Source organism: Balaenoptera physalus (assembly GCF_965194825.1).
Source record: "Balaenoptera physalus genome assembly, chromosome: 3".
In the NCBI taxonomy this organism is placed as follows: Eukaryota; Metazoa; Chordata; class Mammalia; order Artiodactyla; family Balaenopteridae; genus Balaenoptera; species Balaenoptera physalus.
In genome coordinates, this window is record NC_138890.1 from 8222405 (window position 1) to 8234003 (window position 11599).

General features: G+C 53.6%; 1 protein-coding gene across 1 annotated transcript; it reads right to left on the bottom strand.

Annotated features, from left to right (window-relative positions):
• Nucleotides 1-6694: 6694 nt before the first annotated feature.
• On the bottom strand, nucleotides 6695-9123 carry ACP5 (acid phosphatase 5, tartrate resistant). The gene is made up of 5 exons (XM_082456196.1): nucleotides 9036-9123; nucleotides 8509-8805; nucleotides 8175-8302; nucleotides 7701-8046; nucleotides 6695-7307 (listed from the first exon to the last, which is right to left on the bottom strand). Exons 2-5 carry the CDS (start codon nucleotides 8803-8805, stop codon nucleotides 7029-7031), a joined length of 1050 nt encoding a protein of 349 aa, XP_082312322.1. The 5' UTR covers nucleotides 9036-9123; the 3' UTR covers nucleotides 6695-7028.
• Nucleotides 9124-11599: the final 2476 nt, after the last annotated feature.

The following is an 11599-nucleotide window of genomic DNA, read 5'->3' on the forward strand; positions in this document are numbered from 1 at the left end:
CCCTCCCCTTCCCTTCAGTCTCACCCACCCGAGGCCGGGACCTCCCAGCGAGTAAGCCCCGCCTCCTCCAGCGTCTTTGTGCGCACGCACAGAAAGTAAGTCTTATCTGTACTCTCATTCCGGGCCCGGAGGCGGGATAGCAGTACGCGTGCGCGAGGGCTGGACCGCATTTCACAGTTGGTGTGCAAGTGGCCGCTACTTGTAGTGAGCTTCCGCGGTGGCAGTTCCCGCGTTTCAGGAGCGGTGGACCGGGCCATAGCAGCACTGGAACGGCAGCCTCTCCCTTGGCTGCAGCATCTTCACGTGCCTTCTCTCCCACTTCAAGCCCCAGCTCCTCGCAGCTCACCTGGGTCTCCCCGATGTCGGGCACATTCAAATATCTCAGTGCTAAGAAACGGCAGATACCAGTATGGCTGAATCAGAGTTAACGGGGGAAGCTTGTAAGAAGCTCTTCTCAAACTTTAACAAGAACCTGTGGCTCTTACTATAATTCAGGTTCTGGTTCATTAGGTCAGGAGTGGGGCCTGGAAGTCTGACTTTCTAACTAGCTCCCCAGTGCCATACGTGCTGTTGGTCTGCGGGACCACACTTTGAGTGCCGAAGTTATAATACATGAGATTGGACAGGCAGGTAGGGGCTGGGGGAGGGGAAAACCAAGCTCCACAATTCCCACAATGTAGTGAAGAGGCTGGACAGAAATATAAAGGATCAGTTGCTACACTGTTCAGCGCAGCAGAGGGGAGTGTGTGGATCTCAGAGCATGTGATGGTGGAGGGGGCTGCCAAACTAGTACGAGAGGGTAGAGAAGGCTTCCCTGGGAGACCGATGCTCAGGATGGAATCCAAAGCCTGAGTGGAAGTCACACAGACAGAAGTAGCACCTATAGAACTTAAGAGGGAGTGAAGGAGAGAGGAGTGTCAAGGGTGGAGACCCTGGGCACTGCCTCTTACTCAGATGAGGAAGGCTCAAGAGAGATGATTTGGAGGAGTGGTCAAGGGTTGTGTTTGGCTGTGATTAGTCTGAGACAAGCAAGAGGGGCTCTGGAAGGGGCCTTTGGAAGGGAAGCCAGGAGCTCAGGAGAAGGATCTGGATGTGATTTTGAGAGTCATTTGCATATGGAGGTTATTTAAAGTCTTGGGGCCAGAGGAGGTCACATGGTTTCAGGGGTAAGGGGCAAAGTGTAGCAAAAGAAGAGGGCTAAGAAGGACATCAGGGCTCCCCAGCCTTAGAGGTTAGGAGGAGGAGGAGCCAGCAAGAGACTGGGCAGAACAGTGAGGTAGGAGGAGAAAGACGTGGGTTGCCCTCTCCCAGAAGCCTCCAGAGGCAGGTATTTCAAGACGAGGAGAGTGATCAGCTGTGTCACATGTGGCTGCGAGGTTGAGTAAGATGAGGAAAGAGAATTGGCCGTTGACTATGGCAAGTGTTTGGTCCCTGGCAATCTTGATAAGAGCTCTTTCATTGGAGTGTTTAGGAAAGTAACTTGTCAAGAGAGCTATCGATGTATTTCCAATAGACCTATCTCCAAGAAGTCCTCTAGAGGGCAGTGTTACTCTCGGAACTGCCAAGCTTAACCCTTGGCAGTGCCTCTCTGCAGGACCCCTTCTCCGTGCTTGTACAAACCTGGATACACACAGGATGGGATCATACCATACAAGTTACTTGCACCTTGCTATTTCCACTTAATGGTCAATACACATACAGATAATTATTGTGTGACTCTGCCGTAGTATATATGGACAATCCTATATTCACTCATGATTGCCAGGTTCATAGGTTTTTTGTGTCTTTTCTTTCCCTTTTCCTTTCTTCTCTCTCTCTCCCTTTCCTTCCTTCCTTCCCCTCCTCTCTTTCTTTCTCTGTCTCTCCTTCCCTCCTTCCCTTCCTTCCTCCCTCCCTCCCTTCCTTCACATCTTTATTGAGATATAATTGACAGACAATAAACTGCACGTTTTGACATATACATACACCTGTGAAACCATCACCACAATCATGATAGTGACTGTTTCCATCCCCCCAAGAAGTTTCCTTATGTCTCTTTGTAGTCAATCCCTACCCCACCCCCAGCCCTTGACACCAACTGATCTGTTTTCAGTTCCTATAGCTTTGTGTTTTTGAGGAAGTCACATAAACAGAATCATACAAAACGTAGCCTTTTGAATTTGGCTTCTTCTACTCAGCTCAGTACGTTTGTGATGTGTCCTTTTTTTTTTTTTTTTTTTTTTTTTGGCCACACTGCTTGTGGGATCTTAGTTCCCCATCAGGGATTGAACCCATGTCCTCGGAAAGCATGGAGTCCTAACCACTGGACCGCCAAGGAATTCCCTATGTCCATGTTGTGTTTATCAGTAGTTGTTCCTTTTTATCATTGAGTTGTATTCCGTTGTGTGGATGGACACAGTTTGTTTATCCTTTCACCTACTGATGGACATTTGGGTTGTTTCCATTTTGGGACAATTATGAATAAAGCTACTATTACTGTCTCATTCAGATCTTTCTGTGGATGTTCGTTTTCTACTGTATTTTTTTAAATTTAATTTTTATTTTATTTTGGAGGGTAGTTGATTGACTCTACTGTATTTTATTTCTACACTAAAACATGTGATTCCTCTGGAATTCATTTTTGTATACGGTCTGAAGTAGGGTTCAGGTTGTGTTTTGTTCTGGGCTAACCGACAAGGCAGATAACATCTCTCCTGGGAAGTTGTAATGCCACCTTAACCTACATCACGTTCTCATGTGTTCTTGAATTTGTTTCTGGATTCCCTCTGGATGTTTTCCCGGAGCCAGGGTCATGCTGTTTTGATGACAGTGCGTTTTGCTGTTTGGCAAGGCAGCTTTCTCACCTTGCTATTCATGAGTCTTGGCCTTGGAGGCTGTTGAGGGGGTGGATGTGGCCTGACTCTCCAGTGACAACCTCCTGGCTGAGTGACGGTGCCGGTGTCAGGCCCAGCACCTGGTGTGAGGAGGGGAGTGGGGAGATGATAATATCCATGACGGTTGAATCAGATGCAGTTGCTCGGGAAAAGCGGGAAGAGATGAGACTCTGTGACTGGTCTTCAGGAATTCTGCCATCTTATTTCCTGTAATTTACAAGGCATCTTTTTTTTTAAAAACATCTTTATTGGAGTGTAATTGCTTTACAGTGTTGTGTTAGTTTCTGCGGTATAACAAAGTGAATCAGTTATATGCATACATATATCCGAATATCCCCTCCCTCTTGCGACTCCCTCCCACCCTCCCTATCCCACCCCTCTAGGTGGTCACAAAGCACTGAGCTGATCTCCCTGTGCTATGCGGCTGCTTCCCACTAGCTATCTATTTTACACTTGGTAGTGTATATATGTCAATGCTACTCTCTCACTTCGTCCCAGCTTACCCTTCCCCCTCCCCATGTCCTCAAGTCCATTCTCTACGTTCTCTTTCTGACTTACTTCACTCTGTATGACAGACTCTAGGTCCATCCACCTCACTACAATTAACTCAATTTCATTTCTTTTTATGGATGAGTAATAGTCCATTGTATATATGTGCCACATCTTCTTTATCCATTCACCTGTCGATGGACACTTAGGTTGCTTCCTACAAGGCATCTTTCTAACCATGGCCGTGTGCTGGCTGACATTGTCCCCTGAGCTGGAAGGAAGCCCTCTAGGAGGGCATGTGTCTACCCTGCCTTATTCCTTTGGGTGCTGCTTGAGTTGGCACAGGACTTGGTCCTTGGTGCTTGGTAGACGTGCTTGGCCATTGTGGAGGAGGGGGGGCCAGTCCCCCTCCCTGCCACTAGTTCCCTGTGTCAGCTTGGATGTGTCACTTCTCCTTTCCACCCTCTGGGCCCTGTGAACTGGGATGTTGGGCTAATTCCACACTCTGGGCCCTGCAAACAGGGACACTGGGCTGACTTCTGATTCAGAACCCTGCCTGCCTGGAGCCTCTGAGTCAGTGGGAAGAGGCAGGGTGGCCGTGAGCTGCCTTGACTGTTGTGGTTAAGATTGAGGGTCTGACGCTTCCTGGATAAGACCTGGGGCACCTGACTTAATCTGTCGAGTTTCTGTTCTCTGAGAAGCCAGGATGACACTGGCCCTTTCCTCCGGGGTCAGGATTAGAAGGGATGGCGGGTGTTTTTGGCATAGAGCTTGGTGGGTGGTAATGTCAGCTGGAAGGAACTCAGGGCTGGCATTCTGGTAAGACAGCTTTGCTTAATTTTAATAGTAACACATGTTACCTTGTAACAAATTCAGCAGTGTTGACTGCTACAAAGTAGCAAACAGAAGGTGCCACTTCCATCAAGTCCCTTTCCCCAGAGAGGTGAGGCAAGGGATGCTCGTGATACACGTTCTGGCTTTGCAGGTATTCTTTTTTTTTTTTTTAATGGCACAACTTTTTTTTTTTTTTAAACTTTGGGTTTATTTACTTATTTATTTATGGCTGCATTGGGTCTTCGTTTCTGTGCGAGGGCTTTCTCTAGTTGCGGCAAGTGGGGGCCACTCTTCATCGCGGTGCGCGGGCCTCTCACTATCGCGGCCTCTCTTGTTGCGGAGCACAGGCTCCAGACGCGCAGGCTCAGTAATTGTGGCTCACGGGCCCAGTTGCTCCGTGGCATGTGGGATCTTCCCAGACCAGGGCTCGAACCCGTGTCCCCTGCATTGGCAGGCAGATTCTCAACCACTGCGCCACCAGGGAAGCCCTGCAGGTATTCTTTTATTGACTATTTGGCAGTGACCAAAGGATGCTTGATTCAGGAGACAGCTGCACCCCCATTGCCCAGAACTCAGTAACCTCACTTATTTTACCCAGGGTGCTATTTCATTCTATTTAGGTGGGCAGGCAGCTGGACCCAAACAATTGGGTCCCTGGCCCCGTAGCAGCTGAAGTGGCCGTTGAGGGCAGGCCAAGAGAGCAGTTCCTGTGACTGGCTGGCTCAGGCTGTTTGTGGTGGGTGTTAGTCAACTCAAGCCCCAAGGGGAACTGGGTTTCTCTGCAGCTTTCAGTTCAGGGTGAGCATGCTGCTTTCTGCGTTCCTCGGCAGCAACAGGCCCTGAAATAATTCTGCTTCTGGAAGTTTTCCTCCGTACGTACTTGCACAGATGTGCAAAAGCATGGGTCCAGGGCTTCCCTGGTGGCGCAGTGGTTGAGAATCTGCCTGCTAATGCAGGGAACACGGGTTCGAGCCCTGGTCTGGGAAGATCCCACATGCCGCGGAGCGGCTGGGCCCGTGAGCCATAATTACTGAGCCTGCGCGTCTGGAGCCTGTGCTCCGCAACAAGAGAGGCCGCGATAGTGAGAGGCCCGCGCACAGCGATGAAGAGTGACCCCCACTTGCCACAACTAGTGAAAGCCCTCGCACAGAAACGAAGACCCAACATAGCCATAAATTAAAAATAAATAAATAAATAAAAATTTAAAAAAAAAAAAAAAAAAAAAAAAGCATGGGTCCAGGCGTGTCCACTGCAACTATGTTGGTAAGAGGGAATGATTGGAAAAGATTTCCGCAGGCCCCAGCAAGGAGCTGGTGACATAAGGCAGAAACTCCACGGCTGTCAAAAAGCAGGGCAATCCTGCTCTTGGGAATGTATTTGGTTTATCCTACAAGCATATCTGCATATGTAGGAAATGAATGTGTGGGTCATTTATGGCAGCGTTGCTTGGGGATAGCAAAATTATTGGAAGCAATCCAGGCGACCCTCAGTAGATGGCTGTTTAGGTAGACAGTTGGGGACTGGCACACAGTGGGGCCTCTGTAGCTGCAGAAAGAAGCTCCCCCAGAGGGCTGATGGGCAGATCTCCAGGTACAACAGGCAGAAACAGCAAATTGCAGAAGAGAACCTTTGGGGGTGCAGGAAATGCTTGTATCTTGATTGTGGTGGTGGGTTTGTGGGTGTGTGCCTTTGTCAAAACTTACTGAACAGCAGACTTTCAAAATGTGTCCATTAGACCACAATGAAGTTGGTTTGAAAAAGAAAACAACACCAAAACCAAAACAGCAAGGTGCAGATCAGTGGGAAAGGGGAGGAAAAAACCGTTCAGGTTTGCTTTCATTTGCGCACAGAAATCCTGCAAGGAAGCCCAAGGCATTTACAAAAAGCTATTTCCTTTCCGGAAAGGTGGAGGGACAGATGGGAAGGGGGTGAGATATTTTACCCTTCTACAGTTTAGATTTTCGAACCATATGAATAGCACCGATGCCACGGTGAAATGTACAAAAGTGAATGTTCTGGTATGATCAGTTCACTTGTGGTTAAATAGAACCCCCCCAACCCCAGAAGAAAAAAAAGAACCTCCCTGTCAGTCCAGTGGCTGAGACTCCGTGCTTCCACTGTGAGGGGCATGGGTTCGATCCCTGGGCACTAAGATCCCGCCAAAAAAAAAAAAAGGAAAAAAGAAAAAACACATGCAGAACTGTGTATACATTGTGATGCTTTGTGTGAAAAAGGAGGATGCTTTTATTATGGAAGGAAAGAACATGATGATGGCTGTCCTTAGGGAGGTGAGCATGGGGGAGGAAGGCTTGCTTCACGATGGACCCTTCTTTCTGTTTGGTCTTTACTTAAAATCGCATCCATGTATGAGGCCAGTTGGTTATGGATGAGGCTTAGAGATGGAGATGCAGAACAGCAAGTGGGGGAGCCCCGACCCTTTCAAACCCAGGTGATGCATCTCGCCAGTGAGGTGAGGAAAGGGACGCTCGTGATACACGTTCAGCCTTTGCAACTATTTTTTTTATTGACTATTTGGCAGTGACAGAAGGATGTCTGATCCAGGGGAGGGCTTTCCCTCCCTGTCCCCCAATGCCCGGAACTCAGGCTGGGCGAGCCCGGCCAAGGGGCCTGGCACTCTGGCCGGTACACGTGTCCATGCTTCTTTCATGTATGTGGGCATCCTTGTCACAAAGGCCACGTGGCACCACAGTTTCTCATCTGTCCTTCTCCTTCCTGCTCTGCCGTAGCACCACCGGCCCTTGAGAAAGCCTGCCCATGGGCAGGGGGTCCCAGCGGGGCCCACTCACCCACCAGCAGGGAGGCGCCCCTAACTCAGGCCCCAGCGTGGAGCCCCCGTCGGTGCTGGTGCTCAGACCTGGCTTGCCTTGGCAACTTGGTCTTGAAGAGGAACTTGCCCGAGGCCTCGATGTAAGTGACGCTCATCTCTTTGGGGCTGATCTCAACGTAGGCGAAGCCACCCAGTGAGTTCTCGGCCCCGTAGTGGAAGCGCAGGTAGCCGTTGGGGACCTTGCGCAGGTGCTTCTTCGAGGGGTCCATGAAGTTCCCGGCCCCGCTCAGCACGAAGCCCACGCCATTCTCATCCTGAAGGTACTGTGGACAGAGGAAGCAGGGTCACTGGAGCCCCCAGCCCCTCAGTGAGGTTGACCACGGGCTTGGTGTCTACCTGTCTTGAGTCCAGGGTCAGGCCTGTGATGGACCACAGAGTCACCTTGAGCAGGGGACATACCCCACCCCCTCTTGTCCTGGGCCTCAGTTTTCCCACCTGTGAGAGTGTATTGATCTGAGCAACCAATAGTCAACTGGGACCCGTGAGACAGCTTTTAGGGAACTTTGGGCTGTTTTCTGGTGAGCGAGCATAGAGTTTGAGAGAGAGTGACATTCAGGGGGCTCCCAAACAGGAGGAGGACCCCAATATGCCATGTGGCACGGTGGCTGGGCTGGGGATCCCTTACCAGGCTCTCGCCCCACCCTCAGTTCCCTCACCTGCAGGTTGTGATCGTGGCCGCACAGGTAGGCGGTGACCTTGTGCGTGGTCAGCAGCGGCAGCAGTTGCTTGACCAGGCAGTGGGTGGGCCCGTGCTCGGCGATGGACCACACGGGGTAGTGGCCGGCCACCAGCACGTAGTCCTCCTTGGCCGCCGCCAGCTGCTTCTTGATCCAGGCCAGCTGCGTGCGGGCCATCGCCAGGTTGCGGGGCCTCTCGGGCTGCTGGCTGGCAAAGTCGTCTGAGTTGCCACACAGTGTCACTGTGTCCAGCATGAAGATGGCCACGGACACGTTGGACCGTGGGATCTTGAAGCGCAGGCGGTAGTAAGGGCTGGGGAAGTTCCTGTGGATGGGATGGAGGTGGTGGGCGCCCGTCTTGGGCAGAGAAGCCCCAGGCTCAGCTCTGGCTGATGGATCTCTTTGCCCACCTGAGTGAGGCTGGCGGAGGGATAGAAGGAGGGGCAGACTCACCAGCGCTTGGAGATCCTGGAGTAGGCTATCTGTGCCGAGACGTTCCCCAGATGGTCGTGGTTGCCAGCCAGCACGTACCAGGGCACGTTGCGGAGTGAGGAGGCAGAGAACACGTCCTCAAAGGTCTCCTGCAGCAGACAGAAGGGAGCCCCGCCCCCCCAGGTTCAAGCAGCCATCGGATGCTCCCACCAAGTCAGGCGCTATGTACAAGGGAGATACTGAGTGTGCTAGGTGTCTACAAGTGTCAGCTTCCCTCTGCCCTCTCCAGAGTCAAAAGGTCGAGTGGCTTCTCCACGCGTCCCCCCGCCTCCACACCTACTCCAGTGGCGCACACCTGGAACCTCTTGTCGTTGGCACCTTGCACGCCAGTGAAGTAGAAATTGTCCCCCAGGGACAGGATGAAGTCTGCGCCCAGGATCTGCACGGTCCTGGCAATCTCCTTGGCATTGGCCATTTCCCGGGCTGTGTAGAACGGGGCATTGGGGACCCCTCCCCAGTCACCCACGGCAACAAAGCGCAGGACAGGGGCGGGGGCGGTGCGGGTGTTGGTACTGATGCCGGCAGCCCAGGGCAGCACCAGGGGGAGCACCAGCGAGGCTTGCAGGACGAGCAGCACCGTCCACGTGTCCATCTGGGAGGGGAGAGACAAGCGTCTGGGGCATGGGCCGCATACCCCCCCGACCCCGCCCCGAGATCCCCACTTGCCCTGTTCTGAGAAAGGAGGAGACGGCTCCCTGCAGGGATGGCCTGGCTCCCTAGTTCCCGGGACTTGAGTGCAAGAACAGGCTGGGAGGGTCAGGGGGCGAGCCAGGTCCAGCCAGTGGGGCGGGGAAGGGTAGGTATGCGGGGCCCAGCACTCACCCTGGGGGAGGCACAAGCCAGTCGGCTGGGGGCTCAGAGAGGCAGGTGAGCTCCAGAGCAGAACTGGCCGGCACTGAGCCTTTATTCCCTGGGGGCGGAAATGGATCATTAGAGAGGATGATGCAGTTTCTCCGCCAACTGTTCCAGAAGCCCTCCCCTTGGGTCATGTGAGCCTTGGAGTTAGTTCCCCGGAGGCCCGACACGGGATTCGAGGCGGAGGGGGGGGGGTCTGGCCTATGAGTGCAGCCGCGCCTGCCCCACAGGCTCTGCGTCTGCCCACGGGAGCGCGTCTGTGTCGTGGGCCTCGTGTGTGCTGTGTGCGCAGCTCTATCTGTGCGCCCCAGCCAGGCACCTCCCGTGTGTGTGTGTCCGTGTCCTCCGCGGACGTGTTTGTCTGCCAGTGCCTGGGTGTGTCTGAGCTGTTTTCTGCGTGTAGCCAAGCGTGCCTGCCTCGGTCACATGTCTGCTGTGTGCCTGGGAGTCCCATGTCCCCGTGGCTGTGGACACTGAGCTGGCAAGGCCTGTGTGGCAAGCCTGTGACGCGCGCCTGCGTCCTCAAGTGGAACTGTGTGTGTGGGACGAGGACTTGTGTGTCCCTGTCTTGTGCCCGAGCCGAGTTGTGTGTCTATGTGTTGTGTCTCTCAGCTGAGTTGTAGGTCCGGTGTGTGAGGTGTGTTTGACAACATCTGCGCGCGAGTCCCAGGGTCACCCTCCCCTCCCGCAAACAGCAGGGGCTCCCTTTTCCAGGAAGTCCTGCCCACACCTTCCTCTCTGCCCCACCCCCCATTCCTGCAGGAGGAACCCAGGCAGGAGGCAGCTGGTGACAAGCCGTGTGACCACAGACTTTTGACCCTCACACCCTCAGACCCCGAGGGCAGGGGGGCAGGCTATGGGGCAGCGGGGCCCCTGCACTTGAGGCCGGTCTGACCTGCCCCTCCCCTCCCTGCCTCCCTCCTCCCGGCCCTGATTGCCCCCTGCACACTCACGCTGGTTCCCTATAGTCTCTTGCGAGAGTGGATGGGGGCCCCTCATTCACGGCTTGAACACACAGGCTGGCTGCTCGCTCCTCCCGCCCCCGCAGCCCCGACAAACAGGAAGTGGGTCACGAGGGCCGGCGGAGACCCCTCCTCCGGGTGGAGACCTCCAGCCCCCGGGCGGTCTCACCTGGCAAAGGCTGGGCCAGGGGTCAAGGCCAGGCGCTGCCGCGCCTGCCGACCTGCAGGAGTGCGGGGTGATAGCCGTCGGGGCTGCCCCGGCTTTAAGGAGGCGGCAGCTAGCCAGCCCTGCCGGCGGGCAGGGGGCGGCCCAGGTGATCCCCGGCGGCAAACGCGGGCTTCTGGGCCTCCTGGCCAGGCCGGCGCGCCCTGGGATGCTGCTGGGCCACTGCGCGCGCCACCACGCCTGCGGGGCGCACTTCTGTAACAGGAGGTAACGCTCCCTGGAGGGCGGCCCAGACCTGCCGATTGGGCTGCAGCTCGGCCGGGCAAGGTGGCTCGGGGACCCGATTTCCTCCCCCTGTCCCCACGCAGGCAGAGTCTCCACCTGCCTGCGCACTTGGGGCGCCCACGGCCCCCACCATCGCAGCGCTGGGTGGGGCCTCAGCGTCGGGCTGCGCCACCCTCTAGTGAGGAAGTCTGTCATCTTCAACCTCAGTTTCCTGGTCTTTAGGTGTGAGGCCGAAGAGTCCAAGCTTACTTAGAATTGCAAATAATTTAAGTTGAAACACCCCTCCAGGAGCTGGGGCTGCAACCCTTCCCGCTTCCTTTTGAAGGTGGGCGGGAGGCAAAAGAGTTAGTCTCATCTGAAGAGTAAAGTATGGGAAAGCAAAAGATGAGAACTTTCTGGTGGAGACACCTGGCAGACACCGCCCTAACAGATGATCCAGGTGAACAGCATAGTGATGTCTTATTGATATCACGTGGCCCTGACATAATGTCATGAGAAGGGCCCCTCACCTCCTGGGTTTCTCCCCAGTCACCTGTAACCACAGGCTTATGATGCGAAAAATACCAGATACACCCAAATCCAGGGATAGTCTACAGAATACCTGCCTAGAACTCTGCAAAAATGGCCCAGTCATGAAAAAGCAACTTTTGAGGGGCTGTCACAGAAAAGGGGCACTTGTGGAAAAACTGGTGACATCCAAACAAAGCCTGGAGTTCTGTGAATAGTAACACAACTAAGAAACAGAATCGCGTATAGGTAGGTTCCAGGTATATCATGGTTCCAGATGATGCTGGCCATAGAGGCCAACAGTGAGGTGTATGTTGGAACTCTTCGCATTTTTTTTTTTGTTGCAATTTTCCTGTAAATCTAAATTACTCCAAAATAAAACAGTTTACTTGGAAAATAGGCATGATCCAAGAAACTGAAACATGGATTCGACATGCACTGAGCACCTGCTGTATGCCCAGTACTGGCAGACCCAGCAGGGAACAAGACAGATAGGAAACACCTGCTCTGCTGGGGCCCCATGTGCTGGCGAAATTTGTATTCTAGCTGTTAATTACTTTCCATTCTTTGGGGGTGGGGTAGGGCATTCTCTTTCCATTTTATACTTTGTG

Excerpts from the sequence above, each read along its gene's own strand:
- ACP5 (XM_082456196.1), bottom strand. The coding sequence starts at position 8,805 with ATGGACACGTGGACGGTGCTGCTCGTCCTGCAAGCCTCGCTGGTGCTC. Across the intron at positions 8,303-8,508 it reads CCAACGACAAGAGGTTCCAG|GAGACCTTTGAGGACGTGTT; the intron begins GTGTGCGCCACT and ends TGTCTGCTGCAG. Across the intron at positions 8,047-8,174 it reads TCCAGGATCTCCAAGCGCTG|GAACTTCCCCAGCCCTTACT; the intron begins GTGAGTCTGCCC and ends TCCCATCCACAG.